The sequence below is a fragment of the Narcine bancroftii genome, chromosome 3 (assembly GCF_036971445.1).
Source record: "Narcine bancroftii isolate sNarBan1 chromosome 3, sNarBan1.hap1, whole genome shotgun sequence".
NCBI classification, from domain to species: domain Eukaryota; kingdom Metazoa; phylum Chordata; class Chondrichthyes; order Torpediniformes; family Narcinidae; genus Narcine; species Narcine bancroftii.
Window position 1 is genome coordinate 157,355,834 of NC_091471.1, and position 26,102 is coordinate 157,381,935.

At 40.6% G+C, this 26,102-nt stretch overlaps 1 protein-coding gene across 8 annotated transcripts in view; it reads right to left on the minus strand.

The window, feature by feature from the left end:
* The window catches only part of uso1 (USO1 vesicle transport factor), a 138,373-nt gene that overhangs the window by 15,209 nt on the left and 97,062 nt on the right, over positions 1-26,102 (minus strand). For 7 of the 8 annotated variants that reach the window (XM_069925529.1, XM_069925525.1, XM_069925524.1 and 4 more), the window contains 6 exons: positions 24,716-24,837; positions 22,460-22,595; positions 18,499-18,677; positions 13,711-13,791; positions 9,700-9,786; positions 750-863 (listed from right to left, as the gene is read on the minus strand). In XM_069925529.1, the coding sequence (XP_069781630.1) occupies positions 750-863; positions 9,700-9,786; positions 13,711-13,791; positions 18,499-18,677; positions 22,460-22,595; positions 24,716-24,837 (719 nt within the window). Of the gene's footprint in view, positions 1-749; positions 864-9,699; positions 9,787-10,210; positions 11,721-13,710; positions 13,792-18,498; positions 18,678-22,459; positions 22,596-24,715; positions 24,838-26,102 lie in introns of those variants that run through there. The other variant, XM_069925531.1, reaches the window with a different exon arrangement.

Consider the following 26,102-nt stretch of genomic DNA (forward strand, 5'->3'; position numbering starts at 1 on the left):
GGAAACAGAACATTCGGCCTAGATAAAAGGAGGATGTTGAAGAATTTATCTAAAGGTTCCTGGAAATATTCAATACTGGAAACTACAGAGCTGCGAATGAAATGAATGGATGGCAGATAATGTACCCACTTTAGATGGGGTTGGTGAAGTATTAAAAAATCCTGGCATATTCTTTCCGAATTAGATGCTTGTGGACAGTGGGAACATTTGTATTTGCATGGAACCTGATATTCTGACAGTAGCCTCTATGCTGTGCCTATAGACAGTTGTTTCAGTGTAGATGCAACACAGTCATTCACATGAGAATGTTGAAAATTGCCCAATCCTACCAAACTAATGACTGCCCCATCAGGAAAGTGACAGTGTCCTCTTCAATCTAGAGAAGACAAATCTAGCAACAATTTTGTCACAATATAATGGGATCAAACCATCCCATTTAGTTGATTTATCTCCCAGGGTCCTTCTATTCAAAATGCATTACATCTCAAATATTTATCTCCAGTTGCCAAATTTCAACATAGTACCTGTTTGCATATATAACTTCAGCATTTTGAAGTTTTGACATTCCATTTCAGTGAAATGAGCAACATAGCAAATTCAGTGTGACATTCAACAAGTATACTTAAAATTCATGATGACTAGACCTCAGGCATAATGAAGCACCCAAGCAATATAACCACATTGCAGGTTGAGAGCTCTGCAGTTCTCTTAACATCTGGAACAAGACAACAGGTCAATTTAAAACATACCTTTAACATTTGATTTTCATCATCCAATGCTGATACTCTGTTTTCCAACTGTATAATCTTGGTTAATGCAGAATCAGGGTCAACATCTGACTCCAGTCCAGTCATTGTGAAAGGCTGCAAGGATATGAAGAGTGAAAACACTTCAAAAATTTAATAAATTAATTAAGAAGACACTGCGTGACAACCCATTTTAATTATCAACTTTCAACTTGCTATTTCCAAGACATAATTGTTTTTTTAAATTGTATATATATATATGTATGTATGTATGTATATATATTAAATACACAACTCATTGTAACAGTTTTTTAGCAAAGAGCACAAGAAATAGGAGCAGGAGTTTATTACCTTGTCTGTCAAGTCTGCTCTCCCATTCAATAAGATACTGGCCCCACCGGATGGAGAGTCAGCATTGAGCAGCACAAAGGTTAGACCACTCCTTCAGTCCCAACTGCTGCTTCCTGTCCCGTCGGTGACTGGGAAGAGGGGAACAGAGGGTGGGATGGGGATGAGCAGAACTGTGGGCCCCCTGACCTTGCCCTACCACAGCTCCGTATCAGGTCGCTTCCCACATTGTGCGCTCAGCTGTGGATGCTTCAATGGAGCAGCGATCTGCAGAGACCAGTGGGAGCAGCATTTCTGAAGAGAACACATCAGAAACAAAAGCAGGAGTTGTCCATCCTGCCCATCGAGCCTGCTCCTACATTCAGTGAGATCAGCTGATCTGGGCATGGACCCAGCTTTGTCTTTTCCCCATAACCCGTAATTCCCCTGTGATGGAAAAACATTTCTTACTGTATCTGAAATATATTTAATTAGGCAGCCTCTACTGCTTCCATGGGCAGAGATTTCCACAGAAAATCAGTCAGGATTTTGAACATTTGGTATATGTGATTATTGAAGCTAATACAAATTAGTAGTTTAGAAAAGACAATGAGATAGACAACAGACTCGCCAAGGCAAATAGCGCCTTTGGAAGACTACACAAAAGAGTCTGGAAAAACAACCAACTGAAAAACCTCACAAAGATAAGCGTATACAGAGCCGTTGTCATACCCACACTCCTGTTCGGCTCCGAATCATGGGTCCTCTACCGGCACCACCTATGGCTCCTAGAACGCTTCCACCAGCGTTGTCTCCGCTCCATCCTCAACATCCATTGGAGCGCTTACACCCCTAACGTCGAAGTACTCGAGATGGCAGAGGTCGACAGCATCGAGTCCACGCTGCTGAAGATCCAGCTGCGCTGGGTGGGTCACGTCTCCAGAATGGAGGACCATCGCCTTCCCAAGATCGTGTTATATGGCGAGCTCTCCACTGGCCACCGTGACAGAGGTGCACCAAAGAAAAGGTACAAGGACTGCCTAAAGAAATCTCTTGGTGCCTGCCACATTGACCACCGCCAGTGGGCTGATAACGCCTCAAACCGTGCATCTTGGCGCCTCACAGTTTGGCGGGCAGCAACCTCCTTTGAAGAAGACCGCAGAGCCCACCTCACTGACAAAAGGCAAAGGAGGAAAAACCCAACACCCAACCCCAACCAACCAATTTTCCCTTGCAACCGCTGCAATCGTGTCTGCCTGTCCCGCATCGGACTTGTCAGCCACAAACGAGCCTGCAGCTGATGTGGACTTTTTACCCCCTCCATAAATCTTCGTCCGCGAAGCCAAGCCAAAGAAAGACATGAAAAAGTAATATTACATACATGTCTTTCTTAAAATGTATACATTTTTGTAACAAAGTATGCACGTAAGAGTAAAAACTTATATGCAATATTTTTTCATGTCTTGTAGCTCTCAAACATCTTAACATCTTGCATGGACTAGTAGGGTCGAACTGGCCTGTTCTGTGCTGTAAGTGGTTATATGGTTATATGATCGTTACATGGATAGAAGGGGATAGAGGGGTATGGACCGGGTGCTGGTCAGTGGGACTAGGAGGGTGGGGATTTGCTACGGCATGGACTAGTAGGGCCGAACTGGCCTGTTCTGTGCTTTAAGTGGTTATATGGTTATAAGTTTAATGTATGTAGCTCTTATATTAAGCAATTCTGGCCACCCCTGTCATAGGCTAACCCTATCATCTCCAAAATCAACCTGCTGAATCTCATATGCATCGCCTCCAATGCCAGTACATCTTTTCTCAAACAAGACCAGAGATGCACTCAGTACTCCAGATGCAGCCTCATCAACACCCTGTAGAGTTGCCGAAGAATCTCCCTGCTCTCAAATTCAATTTATCTAGCAATAAAGGCCAACATCCCATTTGCTGTCTTGATAACCCGCTGTGCCTACAAACCAATCCTTTGTGATTCATGGCCAAGCACTCCCAGATGCCTCTGCTGAACAGAAGGTCTTTCATTATTTAAATGATCTGTTCTTCTATTTCCTCTTCCAAAATTATATTCCATCTGCCAGATAATTGCCCACTCACTTAATCTAGATCTCTTTGTCCTCTGCGCAATTTGCTTTTCCATTCAATTTAGTATACTCGGCATATGCTACACTCATTTTCCCCTTTCAACATTGTTAATGTGCATCATGAACAGTTGTGGGCCCAGCAATGATCCCTGCACTGAGTGCCAACCAGAGAAACACCCATTTATTCCAACTCTGCCTCTTATTGGTTAACCAATCCTTTCTAATACTTCACCACCTACGCCATGCCTGATCTTATGGATGTTTTTATATGGCACGTTCTTGAACACCTACAAGCATACAACATCCATCTCTATCCACTGCACTCATGATATATTCAATTTGTCAAAAATGACCTGCTCTTTTTGAATCAATGTTGTGTCTGCCTGGTGGAAAAATTCCTATTTGGATTTTCCTTTAAAAGAAAGATTCAAGTGTTTTCCTGAGTGGAGTCATTAAGCAAATTGGTCAACAGTACCTGCCTTTGTTGACATCATCTTTTAAATATCAAACATGCCAAAGACAGATGTTGTGGATGTGATGGGAAGTAACCTGAATGTAACAGCTATCACTAAAGAGGTAGTACTCAGAACACTTGAGGGTCTAAAGATGGATAAGTCCCCTGGTCCTGATGGAATGCATCCCAGGGTACTGAAAGAAATGGCAGGTTATAATAGAGGCTTTGGTGATAATTTACCAAAATTCTCTGGACTTTAGGCAGGTCCTGATGGATTAGAAGACTGTGAATATCACACCATTATTTAAAAAATGGATGTAAGAAAAAGGCAGAGAAATATAGGCCAATTAGTTTAACATCTGTAGTTGGGAAAATGCTTGAAGCTATCATTAAAGAAGAAATAGCGAGGTATCTGAAGCAAAATGAATCCATCAGGCAGACACACCTTAGATTCAGCAAAGGCAGGTCCTGTTTGACAAATTTATTGGAGTTCTTGGAGGATTTAACGAGCATGGTGGATAGAGGGGAGCAGTTATTTACCTGGATTTCCAGAAGGCGTTCGATAAGATGCCATGTAAAAGACTTATACAGAGGATAAGGATGAATAGAGATGGGGGTGATGTAAGCAGAGAGTTGGTACAGGGTGTTTTTCTGGTTGACAAGCAGGGTGTCGTGGGGTCGGTGCTGGGCCCCCAGCCGTTTACATAAACAAACTGAAAGAGGGAACAGAGTATAGTGTATCTAAGTTTGCTGATAACACCAAATTGAGTAGTAAAGCAAATTGTGCAGAGAATACGAAAAGTCTGTAGAAAGATATAGATCAGTTAAGTGAGTGGGCAAGGATCTCACCAATGGAGTATAATGTTGGTAAATGTGAGGTTCTCCACTTTGGAAGGAAAAATGGAAGATCAGATTATTACTTAAATGGAAAATTATTGGAGAAGGAGCTGGGAGTGTTTATGTAGGAATCGTAAAAGGTTGGTTTGGAGGAGGAGCAAGCAAATTAAATGTTGGAATTGAATTTAGAAGCAGAGAGGTTATGCTGCAACTGTACAAGGTACTGGTAAGGCCGCATCTGGAGTGCAGTTCTAGTCTCCTATTTTAGGAAGGACGTAATGGTTTTGGATGCGAAACAGAGGAGGTTCACCAGAGATGAGGGGGTTAGCCTATGAGGAGAGATTGCATTATCTGGGATGTACTTGCTGGAATTTAGAAGAATGAGAGGGAATCTTATAGAAACATATAAAATTATGAAAGGCATAGATAAAAATATGTAAGTTGATTCCATTGATGGGAGAGATTAGAACTAGGGGACATAGCCTCAAGATTCAGGGCAGAGAATTTAGGATAGAGATGAAGCTTTTCCCAGAGGGTGGTGAATCTGTGGAATTCGCTGCCCATTGAAGTAATGGAAGCTATCTCAATAAATCTATTTAAGACAAGGTTGGATTGATTTTTACCTAGTAGGTATGGGGGTAGGGATATGGGGGTAAAAGGCAGGTAGATGGAGATGAACCCAACATCAAATCAGCCATGATCTCATTGAATGGCCGAGCAGGCTTCATGGGCTGGATGGCCTCCTCTTGGTCCTATTTCTTATGTTCTTAAAAAGTGGCATGACATTTCCTGTCTTCCAATCTGCCGGCAACTACCCAGAGTCTGGAGAATTTTAATAAATTATTACAAATGCCTCCACTACAATTCCCACCATTTCTTTCAGCACCCTAGGATGCATCCCATCACTACCAAGGGACTTATTTACCTTCAGACCACTAGTTTGCTCAGCACTACCTCTTTAGTGATGGCAATTCAAATGAGGTACTCAACTCCCATGGTATCCTTAACGCCTCTCTTTGGCATGTCATACACATCTTCCACCATGAAGACCAACAAAAAAACCATTGAAGGCCTTGGCCACTTTGGCACTACCCAATATTAATTCTCCCCTCTCATCTTTGAGGGACCTATATTCGCTTTAGCCATCTTTTTCCAATTTACATAACTTTTACTATCAGTCTTTATGTTTTGTGCTAGTTTACTTTCAGAATCTATTTTCCCTTCCTTTATGGGAAAACTTAAAAAGCAACAAAGAACCAATCTTCCAGTTTCCCACTACTCTTGGCAACTTAGTATGAACAAGTCTTTAATTTGATGACTTTCTCCATTTCCTTCGTTAGCTAAACTGGCTCTACCCACCCTTTCTGTCCTTGCTTTTAACTGGTGTATACATTTTTTTCTGAGCACTGAAAAATTTCTGTTCCCTCAATTCTCCCACCACACCACATTGGCCAACTCTTCCCTCATCTCATTGTTATTTATTGCCATCCAATGGAAGCTGCCTGACCTCCTGGAGCATGTTGCTCCAGTTTTCCAGCATCTGCAGTTTCTGGTTTGTTCTCCTTGTAATCTCCCTTGTTTTGGCATAATTTACTGGGTTTAGATTAAAAAAAAATTGGACCCTCTATTTGTATAAGAAATTCAATTATACTGTGATCAAACTTTCTGTGAGGATCCCTAATGAGCTGTCGAACTTCACAGGACCAGTTCTAAGATGTTTCCTTGTAGGCTCAGATACATTCTGCTCAACAAAGCGATCACTGATTCATTCTGTGAAGCCCCCTTCAGGATTGCCCTGACCAAATTGATTCCCCCAATATACTTCAACCTTTCCACCATAAGCTCTCAGGGTAAAATCACAAATGTAGATGTTTAGGGACTACTTGTGTGGGGTTGGGATAAGCTTATCCCACAGAGACAGGAAAAAGATGGTAGGATATGGAAATTATGGCTGACAAAAGATGTGAGACAGCAAGTTAAGAGGAAGATGAAAAAAAACCAAAAAGACAGGCTCATGAGAATTATATGGTAGCCAGGAAGGAAATGAAGACTTAGGAAAGCTAGAAAGGGCCATGAGAAGGCCTTGGCAAGTAGGATCAAAGAAAACCCTTATGAATTCTATGCATACAGTGAAGAACAGAAGGATGAGGAGAGTGAAGGTAGGGCTGTACAAGGATAAAAAGCAACGTGTGCCTGGAAGCAGAGGTAAGGGAGATCCTCAATGAATACATTGCTTCAGTGTTCACCAGAGAGAGGGACCTTGGTCAACATGAGGTCAATAGAGAACAAGCTTATGTGCTGGAATATGTTGAGGTTAAGAAGGAGGAAGTGCTGGATCTTCTTAAAAACATTAGGATTGACAAGCCCCTGAGATCAGATGAGATATACCCCATGTTACTTCAGGAAGCAAGGGAAGAGATTGTTGGGGCTTTGGCAATGATCTTTGCCTCCTCCCTGGCCATGGTGGAGGTACTGAAGGATTAGGGAATGGCAAATGTGGTCCCCTTGTAAAAAAAAAAGTATTCTGGAGAATCCTGGGAATTATTGACCAGTGCAAACTACTGGAGAGAATTTCTGTGGACAGAATTTACAAGCATTTAGAGAAGCATAGTCCTCTCAGGGAGATCAGTCATGCCTCTCATGAGCCTAATTGAGTTTTTTGAGGAAGTAACACAAGAAATTTATGAAAGAAGATGTGGTGTATATGGATTTTAGAAAGGCATTTGACAAGGTGCATCATAGTACATTCATTGAGAAAATCATGAAGCATGGGATCCATGGCCATGAGAATTCAGAATTGGCTTGCCTCCAGAAAGCAGAGGGTAGTAGGAGATGGAACATATTCCACTTAAAGGTCAGTGACTAGTGGAGTTATGCTCTTTGTGATTTCTATAAATGACCTAGTCAAAGAAGTAGAGGGATGGGTCAGTAAGTTTGCAGATGACATAAAGGTTGGAGGTGTTGTGGATAGTGAAGAAGGTTGTCGTAAGTTACAACAGGATATAGAGTGGATGCAGTGATGGCAGATGGAGTTCAATGCAGATAAGTGTGAAGTGATGCATTTTGCAAGGATAATCTTCAAGGCCGAGAATGTAGTTAATGTCAGGATTCTTGACAGAGTGGAAGATCAGGATCTAGGGTTCAAATCCATAGCTATCTCAAGTTTGTTGTGAAGGGTTGTTGCGAAGACTTATGGTATCTTGGCCTTCATTATTTAGAGGATCAAGTTGAAGAGTCAAGAGGTAATGTTGCAGCTCCCTCAAACTCTGATGAGACACTTGGAATATTGTGTTTAGTTTTGGTTGCCTCATTACAGGAAGGAAGACAATAGGAAGCTATGGAGAGTGTGCAGAGGAGATTTACCAAGATGTTGCCTGGATTGGAGAACATGTCTTATGAGGTATGGGGAACAGAGCTAAGGTTTTTCTCTTTGGAGTGAAAAAGAATGAGTGGTAACTTAGAGGTCAATAATATTATGAGCCATAGATGGAGTGGACAGCCAGCAGATTTTTCCCAGGGTGAGTAGCAAACACCAGAGGACAACTTTACAAAGTGAAGGAAAGAAAGGGGAGATATCAGGGATAAGTTTCTTTTAACACAGTGTAGTGGAAAGCATTGCCATGAATGCTGGTGGAGGCTCCTACAATAGGGAGATTTAAATAGGGAGATTTAAATAGGGAGATTTAAATAGGGAGAATAAAGAGGTATGAGGCAGGGAAAGTTTAGATTTTTGAATGAATTTATGTAGGTCAGCACAACATCATGGACTGAAGGATCTGTATTGTTCTGTGTTCTAAATAATCCCCCTTGGACATTGATCTCAGTCCTGCCCAGGTGTGCTTCAATGCTGCAGAAAAAATAATCCTAGAGATATTTAAAAGGCATCTACAGAGAGAATAAATGATTCTGGCTGATGATCTTTCATCAGAGAAGTCAAAAATGGTACAAAGAGGGGCTGGTTTCCTTGCTTCATTTCTCTGCAGCTTACTATTTCCCATTTGTAATGCAAGGTCATGAATCTGAAATGTGGACTGCTTCTTTTTCAACAGATGCTGTCTGACTTGAGTTATTTGCTTATTTCAGAATTACAGCATCTGCAATATTTTGCTTTTGGATTACAAAGCAAGTTTGAAATCAGAATCTCTGACCAAGTCACACACCAGAAACTGTAGTTGGGGTTTCTCTGTCAAGAATACCATGGCAAGATCAAAATTTCCCATGCCCATTATAAACTGTCCAAATTCTTTCAATGCTGATATTACATTCTCATGCTCACTATAATATTCCCATTCTCGCTATAAATTGCAAGCGTGTCTTTCCCATGGCCACTATAAATTGTGCGTGTTCTTTTATTGTCGCCACAATATTCCCACATTCGCGAGAAATTGCGCCAGCATATCTTTCCCATGGCCACTATAAATTGTGCGTGTTCTTTTATTGTCGCCACAATATTCCCACATTTGCTAGAAATTGCGCCAGCATATCTTTCCCATGGCCACTATAAATTGTGCACTTTTTTTTCAAAGCTGCTATTATGTTCCCACACTTAATACAACTTCCCACTTGCTCACTATTAATTGCCAGCACGTTTTTCCCACGACCGCTATAAATTGTGCACGTTCTTTCAAATGCTGCTTATATTTCCACACCTGCTATTAATTGCTGGTTCGATTTTCCCATGCCCACTATTAATTGTGTGCATTCTTTCAACATGTAAAAATATTCTCGTATTGTGCACACACGCACATTTGTGGGGGCGGGGGGTGCCTGGTTTGCAAAATATGTCTATAATGCGTGTGTTATATACTTAAAAATACGATAGCTCTTTGAATAAACATCCTTACTGTGAACATGCACACTGACACAAACATTATTTATGCTAAATGAGTGACATCAGACTTTAGTCAACGATGAGACATTCAAGTTTTCTGCATGTTACACCAAGCTCAGTGTGTGAGGCAGTGAAGTGTCTAAAGCAGTCCCTGTCCTCATCTGTCCACAAAGGAACTTCCCATAGATATCACTAGCAAAATATTTTACAGGAGGCAAAGGAGACTTCAAATGCTGGAATGTGTGGCAAAAATTAAACAATGCTGATGAAACTCAGAGGATTTAAGCAGAAATCATGGCAGCAAATAAATGTTCGATCTTCTGGGTTGAGCTGCTGCATTCAGAGCTGATTCGATAGTTTGAACCAAGCAATCCCATTTACCAGGAAAGATGTGGCAAATGATCTTACCTGATTTTCCAGCTCTTGATGCTTTGCCTGAAGCTGGCTAATTTCTGCAGCCTGTGTCTGTACCAGAATCCGCAACGTTTCAAGTTCCTTTGAGAAAGTGTGAAAACTTAGCCATATTGTTAATATAGATCCGAGAACAGCACAGGAACATACCCCTCCATTCCTTGAATATTCATGTGTCTCTCTGGAAATGTCTTCAAGTTTAAAGTCACATTATATCTGGCTCAATGAGAAAGGTGATTTTGCGGGTGCTCTGGCAAGTCAATTCTAACATGCATATAGCTGTACCAAGTAGAAGAGCAAGAGCACAGTTGTATAGTTTTGTGCTACAGTGAAAAGATAAATTATTACATTGGAAGCACAGTGACATCATTGTTTATTAAATTTTTTTTTATTTTTCACACTATGAACCATATTAATCAAAATACACATAAACATTTCCCTCTTGAATATACAGTGTCATTTTCTGCCCTTTTCCCCCTTCCCCTCCCTCCCTCCTTCCGCCCCCCCACCCATTCCACGTTCAACACATATGATACATTAAACAATGTCATCACACAATGAAAATAAACAAGAAAATTGTGTCATCTACTTTTACACACTGGATCAGTTCATTTTGTCTTCTTCTCGTTCTATCATTTTAGGGGGTGGAGGTCCGCGGTAGGCCCTCTCTGTTGTGTTCCATGTACGGTTCCCAAATTTGTTCAAAGAATGTGACTTTATTTTTTAAATTATATGTTATTTTTTCCAATGGAATACATTGATTCATTTCTGTGAACCACTGCTTTCTTCTGATTTCCAAGTTGACATTATACATTTATTTGCAGCAGCTAAGGCTATCATAATAAATCTTTTTTGTGCTTCATCCAGTTTGAGGCCTAATTCTTTACTTCTTATATTACTTAGAAGAAAGATCTCTGGATTTTTTGGTATGTTGGTTTTTGTTTTATTTAATACCTGATTTAGATCTTTCCAAAACTTTTTCACTTTCTCACATGCCCAAATTGCATGTACTGTTGTTCACGTTTCCTTCTTACAGAGAAAACATCTATCTGATAATTTTGGATCCCATTTATTTAACTTTTGGGGTGTGATATAGCCTGTGTAACCAATTATATTGTATCATGCGTACCCTTGTGTTTATTATATTTCTCATATTCCGGAGCATAACTTTTCCCATATTTAATTTTTTAATCTTTATGTTTAGATCTTGTTCCCACTTTTGTTTGGGTTTATAGCTTATTTCATCATTTTCTTTCTCTTGCAGCTTGAAGTACATCTCTTAGCTGGTCGTGCTGTGTAGGTTCACTCCACAGCTGGGCCCCCCCTCCCGTCGGTGTTCTCCTTTTCCTTGTTGTGTGCATTGTGCACCTCTGTTTGGCTCAGTGAGCCATTTTTGCAGTCCCGCGGTCGGGAGGTTGCGACCCTGTGGGGTCTCCACTAACCTCGGGGAACGGGCTCCTCTGTCCACGGTGGGTCCCTGCTTCCTCATGCAGTAAGGCCTTCTCCTTTCTCTTCCGGCGTCTTTCCTTCTTTTTTTCCCGTTGTTTTAGGGTTTTTTTTCTTAGGTGCCATTTTCTTTCTTTTCTCCACATCTTTATCTTTTATTTATTGTGTTTTGTGTTTCTTGAGCTTTTCTTCACTTTTTTCTTCACTTTTTTCTTCTTTTCTGGAGAGGGCTGGTATTCTCCTACCGGCCACTACTCCATCACATGACTCCTCCAGAGTGACATCACTGTTGAGGGGTTCATTCAGGAGCCTGAAATCTGTGGAGAAAACTGTCTTTAAAGTTGTTAGGGCACAATTTCACTCTTGAACTTTCTGCTCAATGGAAGTAGGGAGTGTGGCCAGGGTATGATGGGACTTTCAGTACATTATCTGCCTTTTCTTGGCAGCAGGTGATGTAGATAGAGTTGGAGATGAGGGAGGTTTATGTGATGTTCTCAGCATCTTTTGCTGATTCTTCCGACCTCCTGTATTGCACTCTGATGCATCTGGCTGGGATGCTTTCAATGGCGCATCTGCAGAAGTTAAGGGACAGAGGAGACATACCTTAACTAAGGAAACAGAGGTGCTGGTGTGCTTTCTTGACTGTCAGGCCGACACAACTAGTCAAGGTCAGACGTTGGAAATGTTTACACCCAAGAACTTGAAACTATCTACTATGACCACTTCAGAATCATTGATGGGGACAGGGAAGCGGGCATCAGCTTCTTTATTTCAATGATGTTGAAAGAGAGAGGCTATCTTGGTATCAGGCTATTACACACTCCACCTGTCCTAGTCAATCACAATGCAGCATCAGCCAAGAAAATGCACTGCCATCTCGATTTCCTTCAAAACAAAGAAATTGTGCAGGCCCCTGATTTTTATTGATGCACAAAAGAAAATATCCTGTCCAGATCCATCACAGCTTGGTACAGGAACTTCACTGTCGTGGACCACAAGAAACTGCAGAGTTGTGATTGCAGCACAGGAAAATCATGGACTCCATCTACATTTCCCATTGTCTGAGGAAAGATGACAACATATTAAAGGACCCGCCCCCACTCTATTTTCCTCCTTCCATTGGGCAGAGACCCATGATCTTGAAAATACAAACCTCCATATTCAAGGACTGTTTTTCATCCTGCTGTTATCGGACATATGGATCTCTCACTGGTAAAAGATGGTCCTTGAACTGTTGAAACTTTATTTTTCTTTAAACTCTGCATTTTGTACTTGTCATGCTGTACCTTGCACTCTTTGACTTGTGTAAGAACATTAGAAATCGGAGCAAGAGGAAGCCACTCATTAGACCCGTTGAGCCTACTCCTCCATTCAATAATATTATTGCTGATCTGGCTGTAGTCTCAGTCTACCAACCTTTTCCCCATAACCCTCAATTCTCTTACCATGCAAAAATCTAATTCTATCTTAAATACATTTAATGAGGCAGCATCTTCTGCTTCCTTGGGCAGAGGATTCCATAAATTCACTACTGTTTTGGAAAAACAGTTCCTCCTTATTTCCATCCTCAGCTCCTGTGTTCTTGTCTTATCTGCCAGCAAAAACAACTTTCCTTCCTCAAACTGATAAACACTTTCATAATTTTATGTTTCTATAAGATGCCCTCTCATTCTTCTGAATTCCAGTGAATATAGTCCCAGATGAGACCAGAATTACACACAGGACTCCAGGTGTAGTCTCACCAGTATCTTGTCTAGTTGCAACAGAACTCCCCTGCTCTGAAATACAATCTCTCTAGCAATGTAGGTCAACATTCCATTTGTCTCCTTGATTATCTACTGCATCTGCAAACCAACTCTTTGCTCTTCATGCAAAAGCAGTCCCAGGCCTCTCTGCACAATACCATGATGTAATTTTTCATTATTTAAATAATAATCTGATTTTCTATTTTTCCTTCCAAAATGAATCTGATTTATCAACCTTGTACTTCATCGGAGGATAATGTATTTCATCTCCACTCACTTAACCTATTTATATATTTCAGACTCTTCACATGCTCTGTGCATTTAGCTTTTCCAATCGACTTAGTGGCATCAGCAAACTGATTTGCTACATTCAGTCTCCCCCATTCTCCCAAAATCATTAATGTAGATTGCCAACAGTTGTCAGCCCAGCACCGACACCTGCAGCATTCTGCTCACCACTGATTGTCCATCAGAGAGATAACCATTTATCCCAACTCTGGCTTTCATTGGTTAACCAATCCTGTGGTACTGACAAACCAGACTTAATGTAAAACCTTGCATTTTATTTTTGTTTTATTAGTGGACAATTTGCTTAAGTACATTTCCTGGATAGTTTGCAAAACAAGCCTTTCACTACAGGTATATCTCATTGAATGTGATAAGTAATTCAATTCTTTTGTGAGATGAGCTGAATGGCCTATTCTGTGCTGCACAGCTCTTCAATGAGTTCTATTGATCAAAACTTAATTGCTGTGCCAAACTCAATGGGTTTCAAATTTATACCAAACTGTTTTTTAACAAGCAGAAAACTACCCACCTTGTGCAGATCTGTCATTGGTTCTCCAGTGTTCTCCATACAAACTTCTATATCTTTATTTCCTTTCATCTGATTTGTTCTCTGTTCAAAAACCATACCACAAATGTATCAGTTATTTATCCACTTTCCAGCACACACATGGTTGAGACTAAACAAGCCTAGAAATTACCATTTAGATTTTAAAGATCACAATTTCTAAACAAAATTTTCCCCAAAAACAGCAGCCAGCATGCAAATGGTGAGTCAAGGTTTTACCTGGTCAGCTCAAACAGTAGCACCCAATTTCCCAAAGATTGATAAAAGAATCTTGTATGAAACTCCCACAAATAATGATCCTGTTGGCTAATTCAGTACTGTATTCTAATCATAAAACCTGCCAATGACAGATATCATACACCATAAAATTATTTAGAACTCCTGAATAAAGTAGCCTGATACATGATCTACTCCCTGGTTTCTGAACCAAAATAGATGAACTCCTGTTAGCCATCCTAACATCCCTCATTGCTATAATTTACAGATCAGGAGGATGAGGAGTAAGGAATATGATCCAATCCTCTTCTCTCAAGAACAAGCAAATCTTGCATCTTGCTCCTAAATCCTTGACAACTACATTGGTGTTGCCTAATGCAACCTTAAGGAACTTGTCGACTTTATCAACTTTTCTGTTAATTTCACCTTGACCTCAAATTCACTTGGTCCATCTCAGGCAACACTCTCCCTTTTCTTGATCTGTCTTCTTATCAGGAGACAAACCCTCTACAGACATCTTCTGCAAACCCATTCACTCACATAGTTACCCTGATTACACCTCTTCACACACTGTCCCCTGAAAAGATTCTATTCCTTTCTCTCAATTCCTTTGACCCATCACATCTGCTCCCAGGATGAGATCTTCCATTCCAGAACATCTGAAGTACTTCTTCGAATTATGTGGCTTTCCCTCTTTGCCATCAATTCAGCTCTTGCCTGCATCTCCTCCACTTCACACATATCTGCCCTAGCTCCTCTGCCCCTAGATGCAACAAGGACAGAATTTCCCACGTTCTCACCTGCCACTCCATCAGCCTCCGCATCCAGCACACAATCCTCTGCAATTTCCACCAACTATAATGTGATCCCACTGCCAGACACATCTTTATATCTTCCCCTTTCCAATGGGACCATTCACTACGCGACTCCTTCCTACTAATCGTTTTCTCAGACCCTACCCGTGACCACAGGAAATGTTACACTTGCCCCCACACCTCCTCCCTCACCAGAATTCCGGGCCCAAAACAGCCCTTCCAAGGGAATAAACACTTCACTAGCAAATCTGCTGGGGTCATCTCCTGCATCTAGTGCTCCCGTTATAACGAATCCTACATCATAGAGATTGGACGAAGACCGGGAGATCGTTTCATTGAGCACCTTTGTTCTGTCCTCTGCAACAACATTGACTTCCCAGTGGAACCATTTCAATTCACATCCCATTCCCACTCTAATATGTCTGTCCATGGCCCTCATGCACTGCAAAACCAAGCCAACCCTCAAAATGGTGGATCAACACCGAATATACCGTCTGGGCTCTCTCCAACTAGATGGCATTAATATCGACTTCTTCGGTTTCCATTAGGCCCCTCCCCTGTTTCTTCTCTCCTTCTTCCTATCCCTCTCTGCTTTACTCCAGCTCCTCACCTATTTCCCTCTCCATTCAGAGCTACCCAGGGCCCCTATTATTTCTCAGCTTTCTTCTCTTCTACCCTTCCACCCTTATCCACCTCTTGCCTGCTGGCTAGTGCTCCTCCCTCTGCCCCTTCCCTCCTCCCACTTTTTTTATTCAGGCATCTGCTGCTTTCTGCTCATACCTTGATGAAGGGTTCAGGCCTGAACCACTGATTATATTCCTTTGCTTCCTATAGACACTGTGTGACCTGCTGAATTTCTTCAGCACTTTTGCGTATTGCACTACAATCATAGAATCTGCCGACTTTCCTGTTTACCTGTAATCTATTTGTTAATAGGTAAAAATCAAATACAGTACAACTCTTATTATCCAATATCAGATTCTCATTTATCTGAAAATTTTATGGAGCCAAACTGACTGGGGTTCTTGGGCTGCCAAGCTGGAGCGGGGCCTCGGTGATCAGCAGCAGACAGCATTTTTTTTGGTGAGAATTAAACATTTTTTTAATGGTTAAAAAGCCTTCCTTGTTTGTTGTTGTTTCAACACTGTTACAACTGATTTGCTGCTGCTACTGGGCTGGTTTTAAAAAAAATGACCAGTTCTCCAAAAAAACCCTTTATCCAAACAGGCCCGGTCCCGACCATTTTGGAGAATCAGAGTTGTGCTGTACCAAACACAAACTCACCAGATCTTCACAAACTTCAGGAATTCTCCTCATCTCTCCTTTTATTGTTTCTTTCATCAATCACTTTTTTTTGAACAAACCAACTCTTGTGCACAAGACAAGCTGAGTCTCACATATTTAAATTTCAAACTGTTTTATCAAATCCTCTTCAATCTCCTCTCAAGAGAGCAATTTCAACTTCTTTAACCACACAAGATAACATGGGTTCCTCATTCCAGATATAGCATCAAAATTTTTTGTGAGATCTCAAAGAAACATCCTTCCTAATTAGTACCCAGAGCTGGTTATTATCCTCCAGTCTGTGTCTCGCCTGTGACATGGCAGCATCTCCTCCTCTGCCTGCTAACATTTCTTCTTTTCTATTCACTGATGCATGAAATGTGCACGTTCAAACATCAAGAACAGAACTGGATAATGGATCTCCCATGTCTTCATTTCAATATAACGATTTTCTATTGACAATCTTACAGTATGTGGATCTGAGCTTCAACAAAATTGTGTAAAGCTCTCTTTGGGCTGCAGCTAGAGCACAGCTCAGGTCATAAGAAGAAGAAGAATGTGGTAACAGTGAAGCATGCAGAATGTGAGAGCATGTTACCAAGGCTGGAAAATGCCTGATCCAAGGATAGACTGTCTGGCCTGTGCTATTTTCTTTCGAACAAAGACAAATGTTATAAAATAAGTGGTAGGCCAGAAGAGATTTAGCAGATGAGAGATTTTATCCATCAGAAATCAATAACGAGGGGCAGAGATTTAAGTTAGTTGAGGATGAGGGAGATGGGAATAAAAATAATTTAACAAGTGGCCATCAAATGGATTTCACCATATTTAAACAGCAAAGCAGACACAAAAAACAAAAAGATATCCTGGGACAGCTAGATTAATTGTCTGAAGTGGCGTGAATGAAGTACAAATATCATCATTGACGAGTTAGATCAAATATTTCCACTGGTGGGACAGATACAACAAATGGACCTAATAACACCATAAGGCAGGGGTGTCAAACTCAAATTCACAGAGGGCCAAAATTAAAAACGTGGACTAAGTTGTGGGCCAAACTAAATATTTATTGAAAATTTTCAACATCTGTATGTTTTCTCTTCTTTCAACATATGTAATGTTAAACTTTTTCTTATTAAAATAAATGTTTAATAATAGTTTTGGTTAAACTCTTTCCAGAAGAAGCATTAACAAATAAAATATTCAATAAATAATATTTCTCTATAGCCTTTAAACTCCTTTTAAATGTATTTTTTTTCACAAGCCAACAAGTCAAAAAAATAACAACTTGCTTCAATGACAAACAAGTGTGTCTTTTAAAATGAGGAACATATAGTCTGCCTCCCACCTGTCTTGAAAGGTCCTGTTTTCTGTCTTTCGTTTGGCCATTTTTCGTATGGGGTTTATTACATGTGAGTTAGGTGACAGGTCACAGATGCTAATGGAAGTAAAGAGAGGAGGTGGGGGCGATTAGCGGGCTGACGGGCCGGCGCCAACGCATTTGCAAAGCATTCTGGAATTTGTAGTATTAGCTGTTCATGCGCTATACTGGCGCGGCGACCAGCGGGCCAGCTCTAATACATATTTGATATGATCTTGCGGGCCAAGTAGAATTATATCACGGGCCAAATTTGGCCCGCGGGCCTGAGTTTGACATGTGTGCCATAAGGGGCCGGTTGTTTAAAAACAGGACCACATACAAATTTCTTCTGAGGGTTGAATCACTGGAATTCCCCATCCCTGAATGGTGGAGGCCAGTTCATTTGATATATTAAAGGTGAAGATAAATATTTGAAAGATTGAGGGACTGAAGGTTACAGAATACTGGCACAGAACAGGAACCAAGGCCAATAATGAACAGCCCTTATCAGACTGAATGGCAGGACAGGCTTGCGGGTCTGAGTGTTTTTCTCTCTTGAATGGCCACAGTGTTAATCTCCTTATGTCTACCGGCACACACAAAATCACATGCACAGCCCAAAGAGGAGGTTGCTTATTACATTAAGTGTATTTAAAATGTCTTGGGACATTCCCAAGATCGTGTTATATGGCGAGCTCTCCACTGGCCACCGTGACAGAGGTGCACCAAAAAAAAGGTACAAGGACTGCCTAAAGAAATCTCTTGGTGCCTGCCACATTGACCACCGCCAGTGGGCTGATAACGCCTCAAACCGTGCATCTTGGCGCCTCACAGTTTGGCGGGCAGCAACCTCCTTTGAAGAAGACCGCAGAGCCCACCTCACTGACAAAAGGCAAAGGAGGAAAAACCCAACACCCAACCCCAACCAACCAATTTTCCCTTGCAACCGCTGCAATCGTGTCTGCCTGTCCCGCATCGGACTTGTCAGCCACAAACGAGCCTGCAGCTGACGTGGACTTTTTACCCCCTCCATAAATCTTCGTCCGCGAAGCCAAGCCAAAGATTTAAAATGTGTACCAATTTTTCAATTATGGACTCCTTTTCAGCCAGTTGCCCTTCCAATATGCTTTGTTGCTTTCTCAGCTCTTCTAGCTTTTCTTGTAATCTTCCCATTTCTTCCACGTCAGCCTTGGGCTGAATCCCATTGATCTGAGCTGCTTCATTGTGAATGTGATGATGACTGTCAAAGGGTTTACCTAAGGAACAGAGACAGGCTTTGACTTCCTGAACCAATTAAGTGATCCAAAATTTGGAATACCTTTCTGAATGCAAATCAATGACCTCATACTGAAGGCATCCATGGGGAGTGCAAAGGTTAAAACCTTGTGTTTTTACATTACAGAGAGAAGAATGGGTCTAAGATCTATATTTTAAACTTAAGAGCAATGAGGTTAGCAAATAAAGAGACAGTACAAACAGTTAAGGGATATTTTGGTGTATTCACAACAGAAGAAAATTTTCTAGAGGAGTCACCACCTAGGAAGTTATAATTACAAAAAGTATAATGTCAGGGACAGTTCTATTATATCTGATATGAGCAAATGGAAAAGGAAATAGAAAGAAACTACATAACAATTAAGTTAATAATATCTAAAAATGTAGCAGCTTTTTATTAGAGACATTAGGGAAGGGAAAAGAAAATAAAGGAATGAAAAACTTATTGTCAAATGAGTACAATATAGATGCAATGAAAGTCTTGCTGAAGACAGTCTTATGATCAATCATGATTGATCAATTTTTCTGGAATTCAGGAAAAGCAGCAGCATTTGCAATGAATAAAGGTGGAGGTAAAACAATTTATATGAAAAAAATTGACTTCAAAGATATTTGTGCAAAATGGAGAAGTAGGAGTTAACAATTGGGTGTAGATAGGCTTTGCTGGTTAACTGGGCATGTTTCAACTTTCTACAATTCATATTAATTTTCTGATCACTCAAAGACAAGCAAAAAGGCAAGCTGTGAAGAGTATGTCAGAAAGCCACAAATAACACACATTGATTAAGTGGATAGAAAAACAATTTAACAAATGAAGGATGATATGGCAAAAATTGAAGTCAACGGTTTTGATAATATTACAAATGTAACAAGATCTAAATAATGAGAAAATTGAGAGGAATCAGGATGCCTTGGGAACAATGGTAAAAGATTGGTATGCAGGTACAAAACAAAATCAGAAAGTTAACAGAACACTGTTCATTAGAAAGGGAATTGAATACAACAGTCATGAGGTTATCCTTCAGTTATATAGAGCACTGAGAGACAACATCTGGATATTGTGTAGAGTATCGGCGTCTTTAACAATATAGTATTGGAAGCAAATCAGGGAAATTTTATTGGACAAATATGGAATGGGTGGAATGTTTTAAGAGGAAAGGTTGGACAAGCGAGACACATCCATTGGCGCTAGAAGTGTGAGAAGGAATCTGAATGAAATTCAAGATCATGAGAGATCAGGATCGGATAGGATGTATGCTTTTCCATGAAGTAGAATCAAGAACCACATATCACTATTCAAAACTACAGTCACCCATTTAAAACAGAGGAAGTTAAATTTCCTCTAAGGATCATGACGCTTTGGAACTCTCTTCCTCTAAGGGCAGTATGCATTTAAATAATTTTAAGGCAGAGGTATATACATTTTTGATAAGTAAAGGGGAACATGGACAGGAATTAAATGGGAATGCAAAGTGGAGGTCATGAGATCAGGTAGGATCTTGCTGAATGGAACAGCAGGCTTCAGGAGTCAAGTGGCCTGAAACTACTCCCAACTCTCATGTAACAATGTATGCATGTCATTTCCAAGTGCTGTCAGGAGCTAAAAATTTGCAATGCCTTTGTGCAAATATTCTTAAAAGCAAAAAAAGTATTAATTGCTTTCTCTCTCCCTTCTAGCAGTAAAGTTGCAAATGTCCAACATTTTGCTTGGATTTGAAGAATCTAAATTTTAATGTTTTCACTTGCAATTCTTTCTTCTCTCCAGTGCAAACCTTGAAAATGGGCATTAATTTAAACAGAATTTTTTTTTTAAAGCATTTGAGGGAAAACATCTCACTGAATGGCTTCCTAATGGTGAATTAGTTTTATTTGGATGAAGTAAAAGAGGGTGGCTTCTTCTTTTCAAGATCAACAGAGGATCATTAATATTGAGTATGTAAAATTTACTCAGTACGAAAATTGTTTTCAAAAATGCACTCAACTGTAAAGAATGAAAATCTCAGGACAAAAAATAATCATACTTCATATCTGCAGTACAGATAGTCCGCTACTTACGACCTATGCGAATTATGACCATTTGTACACACGACTGAAAAAAAATACTGTATTTTTTTTAAATAAAGAAATGTATGTAAATATAAAAATTACACGTCAGGTCCAAGGGGCTGTTTACTTTGACAGACAAACGAGGCGGCGGCCAAGAGCTGGCAGGACACTGAGACTCTGTTGCCACTGAATATGTTCTATTTTTGGGACACGAAGGCAGTGGCGGACCGAGTGTTCAAGGTAGGGGAGGTGAGCGCAGGCCAGGTGCTGGTGGTGGTGGACAACTGATCTTTCCAGTGACGGGCGGGCTGGGCCGTGAATGAAATGCCGCAGCTCCAGTTTAAGAATGTGTTGGCCAGAGTAATATACGTTCAACTTAAGTCCATTTCGAGATGCAACTGGTTGGTCAGAACAGAACTCAGGTGTAAGTCAGGGACCATCTGCACACACAAGTGCTGGAGAAACTCAGCAGTCAATTGGCTCTTTCTTTCCATTGATGCTGTGCGACATGTCAAGTTTTTTCAGCACTAGATCCTTGCATCTGTAGACTTCTTGTATACTTCATATCTGCCGTTTGCTTCCCATTTAGTAAATTTCATTAAATATTGATAAAAAATTAACACAACATTTTTAAATGATATATTTAATATTTGACAAATAATGGCGGAAGAATTTGTAGAATTTGAGTGACTAATGGAGTTCTGCAAGGATCTATTCTGGGATCCCTGCTCTTTATGATCTTTATCACGAAGAGGCGGAAGGATGGGTCAGTAAGTTTGCAGGTGACACGAAGGTTGGAGGAGTTTTGGATGGAGCTGAAGGTTGTTGTAGGTTAAAAATGGATATAGAGTTATATGATGCAGAGTTGGGGATAAAATTGACAGAAGGAGTTCAATCCGAATAAATGTGAGGTGATTCATTTTGGAAGGACAAACCAGAAGGCTAGAGCATAGGGTTAATGGATAGTTACTTAAGAGTGTAGATGAACAGAGGAAACTTGGAGTCCAAATCCATACATCGTTATGGGATGTTGGCCTTCATTAATGGGGGATTGAGTTCAGGAGTCTTAAGGTCATGTGGCAGCTCTATAAATCTCTGGTGAGACCATACTTAGAGTATTGTGTTTAGCTCCAGTCACCTCATTATAGGAAAGATGTGGAAGATATGGAGAGGGTGCAGAGGAGATTTACCAGGATGTTGCCTGGATTGGAAAATAAGTCTTATGAGGCAAGGTTAGTAAGGCTGGGATGTTTCTCTTTGGAGCGTAGAAGGATAAGAGGAGATTTAATAGAGATCTACAAGATTATGAGAGGCAAAAGAGAGGAGAGCCAGCTCCTGTTTCCCAGGGCAGGAATAGCAAACACCAGAAGACATACATAGAAAGTGAAGGGAAGGAAGCTTTTTTTTTAATATAAACACAGAGTTGTGGGTGCCTGGAATGCCTTGCCAGGGATAGTGGTGGAGGCTGAAACATTAGGGACATTTAAGAGACTCTTGGTCAGGCACATGGATGGAGAAAAATAGGGGTAAGGAGAGATTTATATTTTAAAAAAAATACATCAGTTGGCACAACGAGTGCAGAAGGGTCTGACCGTGCTGTAGTATTCTATGAATCATCAAAATATTTACCAACATTGATGGAATTTATGATTGTCAACATAGGCTTGATGGGCTGAATAGTCTCCTGTGTTGGAAGGAAATATAAGAAAGAGAATACCTTGTATTTTGAGAAGATTGTACTGGTCCTTCAGTTGCTGAATCTGTGATGCCTGTTGCGCTATTGTTGTTTGACTCTGATCATTCTGACCAGTCAAGAAAGTTACTTGTTTCTTCAATTCATTCAGCTGCATATCCTGCATTTCCAAGAAAACAGACATACTCATTAATACATTAAAGGGGGGTAGCCTTTGGGCCTTTATCTAATTAGTTCTTGTTCATTCAAGCTAACACTATTTTTCTGTGATATATTTCCCCAGTTCCCCAAGAGGTACTCCAACATTTAGAACCTTAGAAAACAACACTGAATTGGTGTTTTAAGACGTTACACATTTCGAGCACCTGATCCCCTATGTTAGCTTCCATACAGCTGAAGAAAAACCAGCTCCTTTAAAGGATCACATTTCAGAATCCTGAGCTTTCTACTATCACAGATTACATGTGTTTTTACTTCAGTGGCTGACATCTGGAAGATATTGCCAGAGGAGGTGGTGGAGGCAGATACAATCACTACATTGGAGATACTTAGATAGGCCCTTGAATAAGGAAAGCATAGATGGATACAAACCTAATGCCAACAAGCATAGAGTTGTAGAGTTTTTCGGCTCAATTCGTTCTGGTTAATCAAGTTGTCCATCTGAGGTAATGCCATTTGGCTCTAATATTTCTAAATGTTCTCGACTTGTCCAAATGGCTTTTACATGTTGTAACTGTATGCCATTGATTACATTGGCAGCTCATTCTGCAGTCCTACCAACTTGTGTAGAAAAGTTTCTTGCTCCTTTTAAATTATCTCTCCTCTTACATTAAATGTCAGCCTTCTAGTTTTCAACTCTGTTATCTGGGGGGAAAAAGAACTTATATTCACCTAATCAATACCCCTCATGATTTTATATACTGCCCAGAGGGTCATCTCTTCGTCTGCTACATTTCAGGGAAAAAAGGTCTAACCAGTTTCTCCTGAAAACTCAAGACCTCCCATCCCAGTAACATTCTTGTAAATTTTTTTCTGTACCCTTTCAGCTTAGTAACATCTTTACTAGAACTGTGGGGTCCGTGAGCAAGGAACACTCAAGGCTGATGCAGATAGTGTTGTTAAGACATACGGTGCTGTTAAGATATATGGTGTGTTGGCCTTCATGAGCTCAATCCCACGGTTAAAGGGCAATGCAATAATTTTAAGCTATACAAGACCTTGGTTAAATCCCACCTGAACTTTTTGTTCTGGTCTCCTCACTGCAAGAAAGATGTGGATACCATGGGGAAGATGCAGAGTTTTATTTTCAAGGATGCTGCCCGGATTGGAGAAAATGCCTTCTGAGAAGTGAACTTTGTGTTTTCTCCTTAAAATAATGAAGGTTGAGGGGTGACCAGATAGAAGTATACATGATGAGGTATTTCCATGAAATGCCACCTCCTCTGGCTGTCTCCAGGGAGAACAGTTTTAAGGTGCTTGGGAGTAAGCAGTGGGGGATGCAAGAGGCAAGTTCTTCACACAGAGAGTCATGGGTGCCTGCAGGTACAATAGCATCTTTGAAGAGACTATTAAATGGATGCATGGAGCAGAGAAAAATGGAGGGTTATGTAGTAGGGAAAATCTTGGTATATGGTAGAGTAGGTTATATTGGCTCAACACTGTGGGCTGAAGGACCTGTACTGTAGTTTTCTATGTTTTATCTGACCAGAACTGCACACAATATACTGTGGTCTCACCAGTGGCTTGTACAATTGCATTAACACCCTAATTCCTGTAATCAATGCCTTGACTGAAGACAAGAATGCCAAATGCCTTCTTCATCAGAGATGTACCTCTACCCTGAGGTCTCTGTTCCACAACACTCTCCAGGACCTAGCCATTCACTGTGTGTCCAGCCCTGATTTAATTTATGAAAGTACAATATCTCGCACTTGTTTGAGTTAAATTCAATCTGCCGTTCCTTGGCCGACTTCCCCAGTTCATCCAGATCCTATTGTAATCTGGGAAATCCTTCACTGTCCACTCTAACACCAATTTTGGTGTATTCTGCAAACCTCAAACCGTGCCAACTTCATTCTCAGCCATATGAATACAAATGGTGAAAAGAGGAGCCAGCACTAATCCTGGAGGACAGTGCTGGTCAAAGGTCTCCAATCTGAAAGGCAACTCTTCACTACCACCTTCTGACTCCTATCATTGTAATTTTGTATTGACACAGAGGGCTGTTTCTGTGCAATACAACTCAATGACCATCAGATATCAATGCACAGTTCTATTTACCTGATCACGAATAAGCTCCTTATATTGACTGACTATACTGTCATGTTGTTCCAGAGACTTCTTCACTTCCTCTTCCTTCTTCTCATCTTCACTGGATTTCTGAACAGCCTTTGTTATTAGGACTAAATTGGCAAAGGAAAAAGCAGCAAAATTACTCAGCTCTACAAAAATGAACTAGCAATTTGTTACAAACTGCACGTAACGAGCAGCAGCAATGAATCCGTGTTTAATTTTAAAGCACTAATTTTATTTCTTAATCTCAAACTCTAGTCTTAACTTTTAAACTTTCATTAACACTAAATCTATCCCCAACTATGCGCAGGTGTACGAGCATGTATGTGTGCATACTTGTGTGACACTAAAACCATTACAATTCAGGCCAACATTTCAGTCTTTCAAATTCAGTGAAACGGAGGCCTTTGAAATTTGATCCCCAGAATTAATGATGAACTGATGGAAAGACGGGGGCTGTGGCAGCTACAGACTCATCAATTCTCTTCGTTTTGCCTTTGAAGAAATGCCCATCCACACGAGCTGTGGTCATAACACTCCTGGTCCTTTTGTAGGCGAAACTCAAACTGGGCGGCCTCCACGAAGCTTCCAAGACCCTGGCACCAGTCTCTCTTCATTGTTAGTCACAATCAAAATGAAGCACTTTGCTTCCCAAAAGTCCCTTCTGGCACAGGTCAAACCACTGAAAAGGCCTCAAGGCCCTGTCATTCCTAGAACATGCTTTGCTCTGAATTCCATAAAAATGGCTGGCCACAAGAGCTGCTTCAAAAAGCTGCTTTGCTTTCAGCCGTCAGAATGGTTCTCCCTTGAAAAAAATCAATATCTTTGCAAATGTATCGAATCTGGAACAGACTGGGTGACAAGCCTTCCCTCCGTTTTTCCAATGTATCGAAATATCGCTGGCTGAGACTTGAGACTTGTGCTGTAATGGTGCTTGTGTCAAATGTTAAATGTGAACTGTGACCATTCAATTCCTCCTATCTATACCATCCCTTACAGTGATAATCCCATTTTACTAAAACAGAAGCTCGTAATAGTATATTCTGATGGATAAGGCAACTTTCAGATAAGACGAGACCAATTTCAGACTGAATTTCATAGTTTTAGCTCATATCGGTGGTATAAAATGACACCCAAACATACTGGTACCATACGTGTGTTGACTGAGCTGGTGGGCATGGCCGGCAGGTGGGTGAAGCACTGTCACAAAGTGATTCATGGTTCAGTCTGTTGCTAGCATCTGTCTTAACCAGTTTATATATTTTTTTAAAAATCAAATTGTTATTTGCCACCAAGAAAACAAAGAAAGTATGAAACGAGTTTTAAGTTAAAAGTCATTGAAGTGGCTAAGGAATCTAACAACTGCATTTCTGCA